The sequence below is a fragment of the Indicator indicator genome, chromosome 2, assembly GCF_027791375.1.
Source record: "Indicator indicator isolate 239-I01 chromosome 2, UM_Iind_1.1, whole genome shotgun sequence".
In the NCBI taxonomy this organism is placed as follows: Eukaryota; Metazoa; Chordata; class Aves; order Piciformes; family Indicatoridae; genus Indicator; species Indicator indicator.
Window position 1 is genome coordinate 40,912,235 of NC_072011.1, and position 16,767 is coordinate 40,929,001.

Consider the following 16,767-nt stretch of genomic DNA (forward strand, 5'->3'; position numbering starts at 1 on the left):
TACTGGGCCGGACGGCCCACGGACTTTCCTCCTGCTCCGCTCCGCCCCATCAGGTAAGGCGCATGCGCCGCGAGGGGCAGCGCGGGGCAGGCGCTGTGCCACTCCCATGATGCCCCTCGGCGGCGGCCATTCAAATTCCAGCTGTCCTTCCGTTGCTGGTCAGAAAATGGCGGCTCCTGGTGTTGCGGTAGTTCCTGCTCGAGCGACTTCTTCCGCGTCCCCGTTCCTTATAGCTGAGGTAGTGCCGGCCTTGGATTGTGGTGGCGATATGAGGCCCCGGCTAAGCGGGCCGGCCGCGGCCTGCTCCTCGGTGTCCGTGGTGTTCCCGGGGGCTGTGAGTCGGGAGAGCTGCTGTCGATTCGCCTGCGAGCTTCTCAAGCATGTCTTGTACCAGCGGCACCAGCTGCCGCTGCCCTACGAACAGCTTGCTTACTTTTGCCGGCGTGCCGCGCAGGTGAGTAGGCCCGAGGCAGCTGGGACGGGCACCTGGGCCCAGGTTTGCCCGTGCGGCAGAGGATGCGGCGTTTGACTTTCATAGACTATTTTGGGGTTCAGGGGTCCTTGTAATAAGCAGAGATCAGGTTGTGCAAAGCTCTGTCCAACCCGACCCTGAGTGCTTTCAGGCATGGGGGCTCCTTCCACCTCTCTGGGCAACCTGTTCCAGCGTTTCACCACCCTCGTTGATAAAATTTCTCTGTCTCCTTTTCATTTAAAACAATCAGCATTAGTCCTATTGCAGCAGGCCCTGCTAGAAAGATTATCCCCGTCTTTCTTATAGGCCCTCTTTAAGTACTGAAATGCTACAATAAGGTGTTCTTGGGCCTTCTCTTTTCCAGGCTGAACAATAACAAATTTTTCAGTCTTGTTAGGAGAGCTATTCCGGCCCACTGATTGCTTTTGTCGCCCTTTTCTGGACTTGCTTGTACAAGCCTCTGTCCAGTGTGGAGAACCCTAGAGCTGAACAAAGTACTCCAGATGTGCTCTCATGAGAGTGGAGTAGAGGCACAGAATTATCTCTGTGAACCTGCTGGCAATGCTTCTTTTGATGCAGCCCAGCGTATGGTCATATGGTTGGCTTTCAGTACATGTTGTAGGCTCATGTCCAGCTTTTCATCCAATCAGTACCCCCAAGGCCTCCACAGGGCTGTTCTCAATCCCCTCATCCCCAACTTGTACTGATAGTGAGGCTTTTTGAACCATGGCCTTTTGAACCTCATGAATTTTACACAGGCCCACTTCTCAATCTTGTCTGGGTCCCTCTGGGTGGCATCTTGTCCTTCAGGTGTGTCAACAGCATAACTCAACTGTGTCATCTGCAAACTTGTTGAGGATGCATTTGATCCTTTTGTCTATGTCATTGATAAAGATATTAAACATGCTCGAGACAATACAGACCCCTGAGCGACCAGTTGTCGCTGATTTCCATCTGGGCATCAAACCATTGAACACTACCATCGGAATGCAACCATCCAACCAATTCCCTACGTGATGAACAGACAACCCATTAAGTCCACATCTCTCCAGCTTAAAGATAAGGTTGTTGAGGACTGTGCCAAAGGTCTTAGAGATCCACATAGATGATCTCCATAGCTCTATCCTTGTCCACTGATGTAGTCACTTGATTGCAGAAGGTTACTTGCTATTCTAGCTTAGTAACTTGTGTTTTAATGTGTCATCTGCATCCGAAATGCTTATTGTAGCTGTATCCTTAAATGTTACCACAACTTTATTTTTAAAAAAGCAATGTTCTGTTAGGTAGCTAAAGGTCTCAAGAAGTTAATATTTTTCCTCTTTTTGTCCCACTTTCTGCTCAAAGCATGTCACTGTTTTGTTTGTTATTCAAGTAACTTTAAGAAGAAAAAGATGTTAAGTGGTTTTGGAGTGATAGCTGATCTTTCAAAGATGGAGCTTCTAGTTCCTCTGGGAATTCATCAGTTGTGTGATTCAGATTCAAAGTGACTAGCTATAGAGCAGTCTTCTGTGTTCCACTTGGGTCTCCTGTTTCTGTATATGGGTACCTCTATATAAACCCCTTTGAACTTTCCTTGACTTTAGGGATGAGCCATGCTTTCTGAAGAGTGTATTAGGATTAATGTCCTTACAATGAAATATACCAATCGTTTGTTTGTTTTATTTTCCAGGATGGAGATGTGATGAAGAAACCACCCTCCATGAACCTGGCAAGCAAAAAGTGCCAGCAGGTGCTGATGGAGCTGGAGGGAATGCTCCAGCACTTGGAAATAATGTTTACATTGACAGTGGTTCCTCGGGTTCTTATTCTGCTTGGAGGCAATGTCATGAACCCCAAGGAGCTGTATGAGCTCAACTTGGAGGGTATATGTGAGGGCAGTGCTGAGGAAAGCCTGAAAACTGCATCCTGTGTTCGCAAGCTCTTTCACTCGCTCTTCATTGCCGATGTCTTCAGTGAACTTAAGGCTCTTCCTGTCATGGGCACTGTTGTTATGGTCCAAGGTCACCGTGACTGTGGTGTTGATTGGTTCCGGCCCAAGCTCAACTATAAAGTGCCAGCCCGAGGAAAGAAACTAACTGTTAGCTTGTCTTGTGATGGAGATGTCAACGTAAGTGACACATCCCCTCAGCATGTGGCTTCCACTTGGGAGAACTATGTCTGGTTTCAAGCACCAGTGACACTCAAAGGCATTCATGAATGATCTGTGCTTTGTAGAACTTTAATGGAATATTGACTAACTTTTGGTGCTGCTTTAAGTGATGGTAACTTTATCAAATATAACTGCATTTTCTTGTCTGTTCTCCAGGGCATCTATTGCCTTGTAGCTTTCGCTCTGTTCCTATCCTTTGAATTGTTCTTGAAAGCAAATAGCCTTTAAGGCACAGCTGCACACAGATACAGTCATTCTTTAGGGACTTAAGTTGTGTCACAGAATGCAAATTAGTGTGTTGGGAGTAAACTTTTCAGCCACATAGTTAGTGAACTGGGAAATACTGATTGTTTGACACTCTAGCACACATGAAGGCTATAACCATTCTTACCTACCCTACTCCTGTTGAAAGGAGACCTTTCCCTGCGGTTTGGTCAGGCTTGAGTACTTGAGTGTTTGCCCATCTATTTGGTAAAATTAGATTTCCCCATAACTCAATTTCAGTTACTGGATAATCTGAAGAGTGGGACTTCTCAGTAATTGGGAGGTCTTACACCTGTCATAGCCTTGTATTGGTTCTTGTTTTAAGCGAGAATGAAGTTTTGTTTTTTGCTTATTTTAGATCTTCAAAGTCTTAGGGTCTTAGATTCTAAATGCTTCTGAAATGTGAAGAGTTGTGGGGAGTATGATCAAGTTCACTATTTTTTACTATTTTTACCTGTCAAATTTCTGTTCTAAGTCAGAATGTATAGCCTGGAAGCAGAACTGGAGCCCTTCTGGCCTGTTGTCTAGTGCAGGGTGGGACAGGGAGGGAAGGAAACCTCCAGAGTGCAGTGTCTTGGAGCTAAATATCTACTGGAGTTGTCTTCAGTCAGCTGTGTATTTATCTCTAATGTAATGAGCTTAAAAGCTCCAAAGACCTCCATCCTATCTGAGAAGAAACTTGAGCCTACTGGTAGCAAGGTTGCTTGCAGTTTCTTGCTAGCAAAAAATGCATGATGGGATGGGTGGTAAAAATCCTTTGAAAAAGGGTAAAGGTAGTAACACTCTACAATTAGTGCATATTTTTACTTTGATCTTTTGGAATGGAACAAGGTTATAGACCCAGGAGAAACTGATACTTTTGAGCTTGAGGAACACAAGAAATGCTGTCTCTGAGGGATCAGTTTGCGACCATTCACAGTATGTAGTGACGGCTAAAGCTAGCTCCAGGCAAAAGAACTGCTAAAATCAAGAAAACTGCCTGATGTGCAGCTGCCCACTTGAATATGTAGTTGCAGGTCTTTTGAACTAAATATTATTTGAATGTAGGAGTGTTGATGCTCAGGAGATCAAAACCCTTTACACTTTCACCAAAGGTGCTTGTAATGCATATTTAAGGATGCTAACACTCAAGTATTTAATGAACCTTTTGAACAGGAGCCTTAGTTCTGATGATCAAGGGTCTGGTTTCCTTCTACTCTTTTTCCCCAGAGGAGTGCAATGATACTGCATTAAACTGTTTACATATTCTGTTATACTTGAACTATGAATGCAGCAATTACATGGTGCCGGGAAAGAAAGAAGACAAGATGCCTTTTTCCTCTTTTAATAAAAGATTTAGAGCTTGATTAACAAGTTTTGTACTATAATCATCAAAATAAAATGCTGTTTTATTTTGATTACAATGTGATTACATTGGATTTATTTAATCCTTTAAAGGTTCTGCTGGTGTCAGAACAACTTGCTTCCATCCTCTGTGTATCTAAACCACAGGTTCACAGCTTTTCCACCTTTCTGACAAAGTGAATGATGTCTTCTGCCAGAAGCCTTGGTTCCTCAAAAGCAGCAAAATGCCCCCCATGTGGCATATAAGAGTAAGTGACGATGTTTCTGAAGATCTGCTTTGCCCAGACAGGTGGTACGTGCACTATCTCCTGAGGAAAAGCTGCAATCCCTGTTGGAACGTGTACTCCAACCCTAGAAGACATTATTTAACTGTGTTTTTGCCAGAAGTCCTGGGGAAAGTCTATAAAATAAAAACCTTCTGACTCTGGTAACTGCTACAGTCAACTGGAGAAGTTTCACCACAGCAACCCTCTTTGTGATCTGTACTCTGCTGAAGAGCTTCACTTGTATTTAGATCTCACTGAATTTAAGAGTGTTAGACCCGAAAACATGCAAAGCAGAGCCAACTTTGCACACAGTACAATCTTGAAATGCTTCAGATTTTTCAGCTTACCTTGTTTTGTAGCTCTGTGGAAAGGTGCCACACCTCTTTCAGAGTGAAAAATGAGCTAGCTTGTGTTTACTTTAGAATTTATGCTACCAGCATAACAAAAGACTCTTAAGAGGAAGGGTAGACTGGTTCAGTTGACAAAGAAAAAGACTCTCATTTTTATTTGTATGACTGCTCACTTGGAGAATTCTGCTCAGCAGTATTTTCCTGGTCAGCCTCTTTTATAGTCCTCTTAAAGCCAGCCACTTTTAGGTGCTTGGTTTCAAGTACTGCTCTCCAAATTTCTTCCAAGCTTGTGTTTAATGTTTGTAGTTCTCAGTTTGTCCACCAGTAAGCCATACCATTCCTAAGTCAGTTTAAGCTTCTCTTAGAAATGTTCATGATTTTGTTTAATTTGCTGAACTAAGGCATGGGTCACATTTGTTTGGTGAGTAAATATATTTGAACACAAGACTGAATATACTTCATGTCATCTGCATTCTTTGCCATGAGGTGCCTTGTGTGAATTACAGGTTCAAAGCAAAGTGAGCCCTGACTATGTTTATCAAAAAAACCCACCGAAGGCTCTGATTTTTAAATTAAGGAGTTAAATTTGCTGTTGTAAGTGATCTAAATGTTTATAGAGGCAGTTGTGATTCAGTCTCATTTGCAAATCAGTATTGCATCTGCTATTTCATTACCTGGCATCACTAGTTAGACTAGGGTCCTTGGAGATGTTCTCCTTGTAGTATCGCATGGAGGACACAATGGAGGCTGTCACCCAATATATCATCACATTAGTCAAAAGCTCATCAAGAGTGTATTTGCTGTTGAGAGAGGAAGATAAAGAAATTTCACTGAAAGCTGCTGCTCAGTATATTGCTATGCTCATGCCCTGAAGAACAGCTGCTCACTTGTTTCCAAGCAGCAAATAAATCTGCACCCATGCGCCTAGAGGAAAACTCCCTGTTGCTGAAGCAGTAGTTTGCAGGTGCTTTGCTATAAGGTAAACTACTAATGTGCAATCTTTCATTCTTATAATTCAGCTTTGACTCTCTGGTGTTTTACTGAGCTCTTCATTACTTATCACTCATTGTTTTAATGAGTTTTCATGGAAGTGCTTCTGTTTTCTTACCTTTCCAAGCCTCCATTCTCTTTATGCCGAAATGATTTATCTGTCCAGGTAGAGAATTTCTCCAAGATATATGCAGCAAGTCCCACAGGAGAGTCATTCAGTCCACAGCCTAATTCAAGAGAGGAATGAGAGAGGTATTGAAGTTTCCTGGCAGTGTAACTGGAGATGAGCGTTTTTCTGGGCTGAAAGCTACCCCTAAACCTGTCTGCAATAGCCACGGATTAGGTGCTCAGAAATGCCAGTCTTTTTGGCAGCTTACTAATCATTCAACCTGAACAACAGCATGTGGTGAGTGAAAATACATTAGCTTTGCTTTAAACCTGCTTAATGAGAACTAAAAACTGATGATGTAGATATTTATTGAGACTAAGTATGGGGTATTTTTTCCCTTATTAATTTTCTACAATTCACAGTTTTAGTGGGCTAAAAAAAATCCTCGCTACTCTCTTTTCAGGCTGAAGAGTACTAGCCTATGTACAGTGCTTGTATGATAGCTACTTGATCATTTAGTCTTCCTTTTCACCCCTTTTCTGTATACTTATGAAACAGAGAGAACAGAGGTGCAACAGATTCACATGTCTTGGTTTAGTGTGATGGGTTTTCTCAGCCTTTTTTTGCTTGCTTTAAGAATTTGTGAGATTCTTTTAAACTCTGAGCCAGCTAATGTTTCAAAGTGCTCTTCATGATTCATGGATTCTTGCATATGGCAGCAGCCAAACTTGAACCCATTGTGATTTTCTTCCTCTACTTGAATTGCTTTGAACTTTGTAGACATCGGGCCAGTTGAATCAACCAGCCACTTAAATGTTTTTTGCAACTCCCTGCAGTTATCTTTGGGTTACACAAAACTCTGGATAGCTGGCAAATTTTCCCTTAACCATTAACTTTTATCTGCAGAAATATTAGGATCATGTTGAAATGTACAGGTGCCAGCACAGATGTTTGTTGTACTGTCCCTCCTCTGAAACCTGCTTACTGTTAACTAGTTATTAATCCATGAACTTAATCTTTTTCTCAAGACAATTTTATGTATTTATTTTTAAGAACATTGAGTAAGGAACCTCAATAAAACTCTTTTTTTAAAAAATGAAATATGTTACATTACTGGATCCAAAGATCTTTGATTCTGCCAGAGCAGAATTTTTGAAGCATGATTTCCCTGTGATATTATCACTTGTAAATCAATTCTGCTCTTTAAAATAATTCTGGTATTTTTCCGATTTGAGACTAGACATACTGAGCTTGATTTTTCTGGGGCTACCTTCACTATTTGGCTCTTAAAAAAATAAAACAACAGCAAACAAACCCTGCCCTGCTATCTAGTTTGTCTCTTTTAATTTCTTTGGTATTGCAATTAGCTCAAGCAACAGACTAGGCATTAGTTGATATTATAGTTTGTTTCTTCTTCAGACTCTGTATCTACCGTCCCCACTAATTGTGTCAGAGTTCTGGCTTTTCAGTTATTAGGGCTGTGTCTACCTTTGTGCAAGTTTCACGTTGCACTTGGTTATAATATTTTTCTTGTTTTCACCCACATTTATTTCTAGAAGCTTCAATTTTGGGACCCTGTACTTTAAGATGCTTTTTGCAAAGGTGGTCTTTCCTCAAAAGAAGCAGCATGCCTTTTAAAAGATTTTGAAAAATGGTGTTTGAAGTCTTCACCTTATTTTAGACTGTTCCTTTTTGACTTTCTTTTACATGGTCATCAGACTTTGGATGTTGTTTTGTCCTTCAGTCACCAGAGCTCTGCTTCTCAAACACAGTTGGCCTTTGTTCAACTAGAAGTTTTTATACACCGTAAGCAGTTAGTATACAAAGTTCATAATGATACAGAGAAGGTTCATTACCTGCAGTGTCTGGTTTGGTGGCTTGGATGTGTAAGTATCCAGACTCTTGCAGAATTTGATAAAAATTCTTCTGGATAAAAGGGTACATACGTCGAACATCTTCCCTAGTGAAGCCTACAAGCCATGGTACATAAGCCCCAAACATTACAGAAAGAATACTTCTAAAATTTCCAGCGCCAAAGAAGATGAGGTTCAGGTGAAGCCCTTTCACAGCTCTGAAATTGAGTGAATGAATAAAAGGTTAAAATAAGTGATTTTCTGTCAAAAACTTTTTCCAAAAAATAAGTCTGACTGGAGCTGTGATAGAAGCATTTCACTGAGCCAGATACATAAAGCCTTTCAGATTGATCATGATTTAAAAGAAAAATAAAATATGGGAGCCAGAAAAAATACAGCTGGTGCCACCTCTATCCAGCTCTGCTACTGGCATTAGGCACACAGTTTCTGGATGTGGCATATCGTGTTAGCAGCTCTGGCTGTTGCTCTTGTGTTGTCTGTGCTGTAGGCTGCATTGGTTATTTTCTGAAAATTACAGAATCACAGAATGTTAGCGGTTGAAAGGGACCTTGAAAGATTGAGTCCAACCCCCACTGCCAGAGCAGGATCACCTATGCCAGATCGCACAGGAACACAACCCTGGGTGGATCACATGTGGCCACAGTACTCTGGGTGCTGTGAAACACAATTGCAATCAGGACAACATCCTGCTCAGCCTGCTCTGAGAGCTCTCCCAATTTATCTGTTCTCTGACCTGAGCGTGGCTGTGGTGCTCACTATTCATTAAATACTAAACAATAAGCTGTGATGCCATCTTCTGAGGAACATGTGTTTCTTTTCTGATCCATCTCAACTCTGCATTTTAGATAAAAAATTCTCTACTTTGTGGTACTATTCAGCTGCTGAAAGGCTGAACTTCTTCCTTCTTTTTGCCCCTGATGATTTTCAGTTTATTGCTTTCCTGATTTTGAATGATGATCTGTCTCCTTGAGGTCTCAAATCAAAATGCAGCAGATTACATTCAGAGCTAGTGAAAGAAAATCCAAACAGCACCAAAATTCAGTAAGAACTGCCCCAATATCAATGCAAAATGTATGAATATAACTGAATACACACGGGTGGGAATACCAATGGAGGAAACAAGGGATGAGGGGCAGAGCAACAAACAAGGCAGGACAAGAACCTTGGAGCCAGAAGATAGGGTAAGAACTGAAGGCAGCTTTTCTGCACTGAATCCCTTTGATACTCACTGTGGCAGCATTTGGGCCATGTTTGTGGTAATTCGAGATCCCCAGTCTCCTCCCTGTAGGTAGTATTCCTTGAACCCCAGTCTGTTCATCAGCTTATGAAATATTCGAGCAGTTGCTATGGAGTCAAAGCCTGTAGATAATCAGAGATCTGTTTGTCCTAGCATTCACCCCCTGGCCAAAGATCATTGCCTACTAGAGGCATGTGAACATGCAGCTGTGTGAAGCACAGTGGCTATGCTGCTCAGTCTCACTCCTTGGCAAAAAAGTGTACACAAGATGACAGAAATTCAGTGGAAAGTGGAGAAAGTGGAAAGCAGACCCCCACAGCCAGCCTCAGAGCCTCAGCCACATGGGTGTTAGTACTGAGCATCTGCACTCACAAATTCCTGGGGGCCTGGAGACGACTGTGGTGTTACTTCAAAATCCCTGTGATTCCAACAGAGCCTTTCCAACCCTTACCTTTCTGGTGTGGTGCCTCTGAGAAGCCATAGCCTGGGATGGATGGGCAGATGACCTCAAATACCACATCACCTTCATTCAGACCATGCCTAGCTGGCTCTGTGAGCAGAGGGATGATCTTGTAGAACTCGTAGAAGGAGCCAGGCCAGCCATGGACCATCAGCAGAGGCTTAACGGCTTGGCCATGAGGGATGTAGGAGGGCTTCACATGGATAAAATGGATATCAATCCCTGCCACACAACCAAGAGAGATAAATTAAAGCTCTAGTTCTGCTACAGTTTCTGTTTCGAACTCTGAAGAAGGAAAGTGTAGAAATTGTAACTAGCATTCACTAGCATTCACAGCGTAAGTTACACAATCAACCCATGACAACAAGATGCCTAATTTACAGGAGATGCCTGGTATTGTAACTGTCTCTTCTTTTACATACAGAGGTATAGATCCCAGCCCCAGCTATCTGTCTCAGGAAACTGAGCATCTGTATCCTGAGAACCCGGTCTCACAGTAAGTAAGTAGAGCTGCACTTAAATGAATAGCATAATGCAGGTAGGGCACGTGCAAAACCATGACAAAATCATAAAATATGTGGGTGATAAAAAGAAATATGAAGAAGTAAGTGCAAGAAAGAAATTTAACCTGTAGATCCAAAGTCTGGCGAACCTCACCTGGCTAAACTGGGGTGGGTGGTATTCTATCTTCAGAATCTGGCTAAATTTTGCATTTATCAAAGGTGGCTTCAAGCCAATAGCAGAAGAAAACCATATTATTAGAACAGGTTCAGAGGTAGATGAAATCCATCTTGAAGCAGACCTAATCTTATTGGCACGCTGTAATGCTTATAATCTATCGAAGGTTATTAACAATATAACCTCCCCTAGTGGTATTTCATTCCTATCACTAAGCTGTTGTACATACTGTTGTCTTAAATATTGTAACCTCTAAAATCCCTTCTTCTCTCTGTGTGTTTCACAGTGAGACCTGCTCAAGCCACAGAGCCCACCTCACCTTCAATGGTGGTTTTGAAATGGGGATATTTGTTCAGGACTTCCACTTGCTTGCGCCAGTCGAACTGGTTCCTCCAGTAGGCCACCACCTTCCGCAGGTAGTCGGAGTTGAAGCCGTAATCGAAGACAGCTCCTTCCAGCGGCTGTGCATAGCGGGCCTGCTCCAGGCGACGGTGCAGGTCCTGTGGAGAAGAGACCTTCTTGTGCGGCTGGCCAGTGTCCTGTGCCAGAGTGGGCATGGATGGCATCTCCTGACTCTGATGACCTTTGTGTTGCTCTCTGGGACAGCACAAGTCCTACTGAAGCAGTGCCATACTCTGCATGACCTCCTGAATTTTTTATATAGGGAATATATTTTTCTACATGTTACCAGTTCCCCTATGGCACCCAGCAGTATTGGGTCCTACAGCTGCTGTCTGCTAGTTGACCAGGTAATTAAGGATAGGCATGTAGGAACAGAGGTGCTGTGATTCAGTCAAGACCCCATCCCTCTTCACCCTTCTAGCCCTCTCCTCTATGGAAGCCCTTCAGTCCTGCCCCACTGCTGTCCCAGTGCCCTCCCACTACTCTACTCCACCATTCACAGCCCCACTGTCAAAGTCTGCTGCTCAAAGTGTGTCCTTTCTGCAGGAGCAGCCCCAGGCTGCATGGAGGGCCTGTGGTCTCAGAAAGTCTTTACGGTACACTGCAATGAATCTGAGCTCAAATCCTATTCATAAAGGGTGGTGAGCATCAGCCAATGTAGCTAGGCAGCTGCACTGGCATATATAAGTGCATTGCTGTCACCTTGATGAGAGCACCAAGATAGCACCGTGAAGCAGCAAGGTGGGTGAGAGACTGGCTCCACTTTGCTGCTTTTAACCTCTCCTTACATCCCAGTCACTGGTACCTCGATCTCTTTGTCAGATGTTTCAATCTTGAAGGGACGGATACTTTCATCTTCTTTTCCTTTTAGGGGTCTTTCACCTGAGCCCCACCATCCATCGCCCATTTCAATAGTCTTGACCTTGTGTCTAGACCTCAGCCAGTAAATCAGGATACCTCCAACCGCCAGGGCAGCCACAGGGACCAGGACTGCATTCTTCTGAGAGTATTCAAAAGATCTGGGAAAGCACACAATTCTTTGTGTTCAACAACAGAAGAGTTAAGGGTACAGGAACCATTCTGAGGCTTGTATTCACATTGGTTGTGCCTGAGATGTAACAAAGGCCTACACATCCCATGGAGCCAACAGGGGCTGGGGCTTTCTGCTATTTTTTGAAGATCACAGGCAAGATCTGTGGCAGGGTTAAATCTGCCAGTGCTTCTCAGGAGCATCAAGTGCTTGCTGATCAGGACTAGGCTCCCTTGCCCCTCTCATTCTGAACCAGGGTGCCCTGTGGAAGAAGGGTCAGTAGGTATGGGTAGATCTATATTAAGGCCCGTACTGGAGTGAATGGGACAGCTGCAGCTGGACTTCTCCAGGAATATATATAAAAACTGCACAAACAGAATAGTCTGAGGAACAGGAACAAAGACAAGGGTCTTCAGCTCATGGAGATAGCTGAACATGCTGGAGGTGCCTCCCTTGGCAGTGCTTAACTTGTAAGTCCCCTACAGATTCAATCATCTTTTAGGGAAACACTGGCCCTCCAATATGATGGGTAAGAGTCTCAACTTGTCTGTCTGGTGCTCCTGTTTCAGTTCTAGATAGCAAGGACTCAGACTTTCTTCAGTTATGGTTGCTAAGGCATCAGAGTTGATTTTAACAGACCTATAACATGTTTCAAAGCCATTCAAATGCTTGAGAAATTTGTCATAAATGTAGTGTAGCTTCCTGTTTGTCTGACCTCTGCCTCAAGCTTTTCAGCTTCCCTTAGGCATTAGTAGAGGTGTTTGGGGTTACTGCAGGGGGCTTCAAAGGGACCGTTAATAAAGATTTTGTTGTTGTTATACAGGTTAGAGAAGAGACTATGGTGTGCCCCAGCCAGGGTGCTAATGAAGAGTGGAAGCCTCAGCATAGAGCAGCTCTTTCACTTACCTGATCTGGGACAAGACATTCTCCCTGTAAAAGGAAACAAACAAACAAAAGATACTTATAGTCTGATTGTTAGATGGCTGAAGAGTATCAACCTTTGGGTGCAAAGATTGTCACCTGCCAACACTATTTACTGCCCTGCCATTGAATCACGTTTATTTAGCCACTGGGCAACCTGCCATTTTTTTCCCCTACTCTTTGGATGAGACAGAGAGGGGCTCAGAGCACTGCCTCTGCACAAAGAGACAGCCTTTCTGGGCTATGTTTTAGCTGGATAGTTTGTTGCCATAATATTCCCTCCTTCAGCACAATTTAGACACAAGGCATAAAACAACCTGGTAAGTGTTCTTGTTGTGTTTCCTCCTCCAAGTAGTCCTGGTATCTCAGACGAGAAAATAGTTTAACTGCTGTGTAGCAATAGGTGGCACAGCTTTCACAGGGACTTCCAAGTTCAAGGGTTATTCTGCTGCCAGACACATGATACTCATTGTGCCACACGGCTAGCATGAGGAGAGGCTTGTGGGACCTTTCCCTGTTCAGAGTTCAATGAGAAGGAGCTCTTTGCTACTTTTGCTACTTCTAACTACTCCTGCCTGAATACCAACTTTCAGGTTGCATTTGCCTGCAAGAAGAAAACATCCTCCTTGTTTCTCTTCCAGCTTGGTAGATTCTTGTACAAGAAAAGCACAATCTAAAACCTAGAAAAATTAGCAGCAATGAGAAAATCTGGTTACTCTACTTCGTGGAAGACACCTAAGTTAGGGAGCTGTTTGGTGCCACAATAGTGATGCCTTGAGGTAAACCCAAATAACACACAAACCCAACCAAACAAAAAACCACCACCACAACAAAAAAACCAACAAAGAACTCACACCCACAAACTCACAAACAAAACCAACACCCCCCCCAAACAAACAAAAACAACAAAAGAAACCCCCATAAAACTCCATGAAAAACCGAGTCCACTTGGTGGTTTTTTTTTACCTAATTTCCCACTGCTGCTTATGATACAGAACCTGGTACCTGTACTGGAGACCCCAGCAGGGGCCAAGACAATTTGGTAATGTTGTCTGAGACAGACTTTGTGTGATTTTTAAGGAGGTATGTCTTTAAATCACTCCAGTAGGAAGAACAGGGCTCCTGTGAGCAAACAGTGTCAACCTCCACCTCCCTGGCAGCTAAGCAGCTTGTGCAACAGGTCATAACATGCCTCTGCATATCCCTCTATACCCCTAATATTCCTCCCGGAGTTTAGTGGCATGAAACCTGTTATTGTGACAACAGCACAAACTCTGCACTGCTAGCAAAGCATGCCTGTCATAGAAGCAGCTCTCCGAGTGACACAAAACATGCCTCAGTCTAACAAAGCCTCCTCCCGGGGCATGCTCGGGAGAACTCAGCTGCATACTCCCACCTTCCAATAGCCTTGTTATGCTGCAGAGGTTTTCTCCCACCCCAGACCCGGGGAGCCCCGTTCAGAGTGCCAGCTCCCTCTGCCAAGGATATCTCACCAGGTGTTTGGAAGGATTTCCTGCCACATGCCTGTGCCTCCTCTCCTAACTGCTGTTCCGAGTGAGGCAACCCAGGTGTTACTCTGCTGGCTTTCTCTTCGGCAGTGACGCTCTTTTGGCGACAATGCAGATTACATCATCCATTAGTGCCATCTATTGCTTAAGTGCGCAGTTGCAAATTAAGTTCAACAGAGGTAAATACAAAGTCCTGCACGGGAAGGGGTATCCCTGTTCAGGAGCACAGACTGGATGCCAAATGCACAGTAAACAATTCTGCTCAGAATGGCCTGAGGTCCTAGGCAGAGCCTGAGTCAACAAGGTGTCCTTGCAGCAAAGGTCAGATGCATACCAGAAAGCAAACTGTATCCTGGGTTGCATCAAGAGAAGTGTGGCCAGCAGGTTGAGGGAGGTGATTCTCCTTGTCTACTCCGCTCTGGTGAGACCCCACCTGGAGTACTGAGTTCAGTTCTGGAGCCCCTGTTACAAGAAAGATATGGACATGCTGGAATGTGTCCAGAGAAGGGCCACCAGGATGATCAGAGGGCTGGAGCACCTCTCCTGTGAGGACAGACTGAGAGAGTTGGAGCTATTCAGTCTGGAGAAGAGAAGGCTCTGAGGTGACCTTATTGTGGCCTTTCAATATCTGAAGGGGGCCTACAAGAAAGCTGGGAGGGACTTTTTAGGGTGTCAGGTAATGATAGGACTAAGGGGAATGGAAAAAAAATAGAAATGGGTAGATTCAGATTGAATGTTAGGAAGAACCTCTGAACCATGAGGGTAGTGAGACACTGGAACAGGTTGCCCAGGGAGGTGGTAGAAGCCCCATCCCTGGAAGTTTTTAAGGCCAGGCTGGATGTGGCTCTGGGCAATCTAGTGTGAGGTGTCCCTGCCCATGGCAGGGGGGGTGGAACTAGATGATCCTTGAGATCCTTTCCAACCCTAACAATTCTATGATTCTATACAGGGCTATACAGCAAGGATGTTAGCCAGCAGGCATGAGCAAGTGATCCAGACTGCTGGGAAGCTGGAGCATGTGGCATACAAGGAGAGACAGTTCAGCTTGGAGAAGACCAAAAGTGGAGTCTTGGTGCTGTCTACACTTACCTAGTGAAGAGCTTAGGAAAAATTAACCCAAACTCATCAGGTGCAACAATTGAGAACAAAATGCAATGGACACAATTGCCACAAGGGAAATTCTGGTTAGATAGGAGAAAATAATTCACCGTGGAGGTATTCAGACACTGAGACAAGAACCCAGAGAGAATATAGGATCTCTGTCCGTGGAGGCGTTCAAAATTTGACAGGAACAAGGCACTGAGCAGTCTGACCTACATGAGGGTGCTCTGAGTAGAAGCTGGGGTAAGCTGACCTCCAGGTGTCCCTTCTAACCTATGTCTCACATGGCTCTGTTCCATGTGCACCTGTGGTTTGCAGCAGCCAAAACAAAATAGAAAAGTTATGGTTTTAATTTTCCTCAGAACCCAACACTTTGTTTTAGCTCAGGGAACTAGATTTCATTTCCTTCAAAATGGTCAAAATCTTACTGGATAAAGGCTTTTCCTTCCTAAATTATTGCACAGTGTCCTCACTGTGCTCCTCTCCAGCAAAAGCCACATTTTACTGCCAGAGAAAATGACTACTGTCTTCATGCAGTGCTCAAAATGAAGTACCATCACCAGTGAGTTTTGTGATGATTAGGTGTCATACTGATGTGAGTTCTTCTGCAGCCACTGTGCTATCAAAAAGAGGCACCAGGAAGAAAAGCTTGTAAATCTTTCATTTGGCTGAAGTTCAACTTATTGCTACACCATAGCTATTTCTGGTTTTGTCCATCTGGGATTACTTAGCTTTAGGACTCTATTTCCCAAACAAAGCCATCTCTCTTGAGGCCTCTTAGAAGATGGTATCCCTGACTGCAGAGGGACTCTAGTTAAAAGACTAGATAATTATTAGCAACAAGAGTAACGAATTTCAGCCCACGTGGAAGGTAACTGAGGACCCCGTAAGGCACCAGGTTGAGGTACCACAGGCTCTGATGTCTCCAGGAGACAAAAGAGACCTTGAGAAAATTCTGGGTTTGACTTGGCACTAGGAAAAAGCATGAAGGCTTGTGGAGGAAGGTCTGGCTTAAACATCTAAGAACAAAATTCTCTATACCAAAAATGTGGGAAAAAAGCCAGCAAAGCTAGTTAAAGTTGCAGAGAAGAGATACCAGTTGCTGCTCTGCCTAAAAGATTTGGGAGAACAAAAATGGCTTTTGTTTAGGACATAAGGGAACACACTAAGGTCATTAATATCATGGTGCTAAAAGGCAACAAACCCTCACTAATAAATCTGAAACAGCTAAGATGCCAGGATTCCCATCTAATGAGATGTAGGGTATGTGCAGGAGTTTTGTGTGAGTGCTGGTTGGTAGAGATCCAAGGGTCCCAGAGGAAATCCTGTCCTGGGATGCTGCAGCAGCTTGTCCTTAAAAAACAAAGATTTCCCCCCTCTCTCTTACAAGCTCTAGTGGCCAAAAATGCACAAATCCAGGCAGAAACTGCTTGCTGGATTCAGTAAGGCTGCCTCCCACAAGATTTTTGATGCATGTCCCATAAATGGAAAGAGAAATCCTACAAGAAAGGACCTTCAAAAGTGTCTCAGGTTATCTCCCTGCACTGGAGGCAGGATCCCTTATCCCTAGTGACAGACAGCCTGTTTTTAAAGCACTGCCTCGGAGCACTAC

General features: G+C 43.8%; 2 protein-coding genes across 2 annotated transcripts; one reads left to right on the forward strand and one right to left on the reverse strand.

Moving 5' to 3' along the window:
* The first annotated feature begins 268 nt into the window (after positions 1-268).
* On the forward strand, positions 269-2,695 carry MAD2L1BP (MAD2L1 binding protein). Its single transcript, XM_054396969.1, has 2 exons — positions 269-454; positions 2,142-2,695. The coding sequence occupies exons 1-2, from the start codon at positions 269-271 to the stop codon at positions 2,670-2,672; spliced, it is 717 nt and encodes a 238-aa protein (XP_054252944.1). The 3' UTR covers positions 2,673-2,695.
* A 1,557-nt stretch (positions 2,696-4,252) lies between these two features.
* Positions 4,253-14,083, reverse strand: LOC128976356 (epoxide hydrolase 1-like). Its single transcript, XM_054393577.1, has 10 exons — positions 14,040-14,083; positions 12,532-12,555; positions 11,401-11,614; positions 10,513-10,693; positions 9,507-9,737; positions 9,048-9,177; positions 7,801-8,015; positions 5,954-6,062; positions 5,520-5,645; positions 4,253-4,580 (listed from the first exon to the last, which is right to left on the reverse strand). The coding sequence occupies exons 1-10, from the start codon at positions 14,066-14,068 to the stop codon at positions 4,379-4,381; spliced, it is 1,461 nt and encodes a 486-aa protein (XP_054249552.1). The 5' UTR covers positions 14,069-14,083; the 3' UTR covers positions 4,253-4,378.
* Positions 14,084-16,767: the final 2,684 nt, after the last annotated feature.

Excerpts from the sequence above, each read along its gene's own strand:
- MAD2L1BP (XM_054396969.1), top strand. The coding sequence starts at position 269 with ATGAGGCCCCGGCTAAGCGGGCCGGCCGCGGCCTGCTCCTCGGTGTCC. Across the intron at positions 455-2,141 it reads TTTGCCGGCGTGCCGCGCAG|GATGGAGATGTGATGAAGAA; the intron begins GTGAGTAGGCCC and ends TTTATTTTCCAG.
- LOC128976356 (XM_054393577.1), bottom strand. The coding sequence starts at position 14,068 with ATGTGGCAGGAAATCCTTCCAAACACCTG. Across the intron at positions 10,694-11,400 it reads CATCTGACAAAGAGATCGAG|GACCTGCACCGTCGCCTGGA; the intron begins GTACCAGTGACT and ends TCTTCTCCACAG. Across the intron at positions 8,016-9,047 it reads ATGGCCCAAATGCTGCCACA|AGCTGTGAAAGGGCTTCACC; the intron begins GTGAGTATCAAA and ends ACTCAATTTCAG.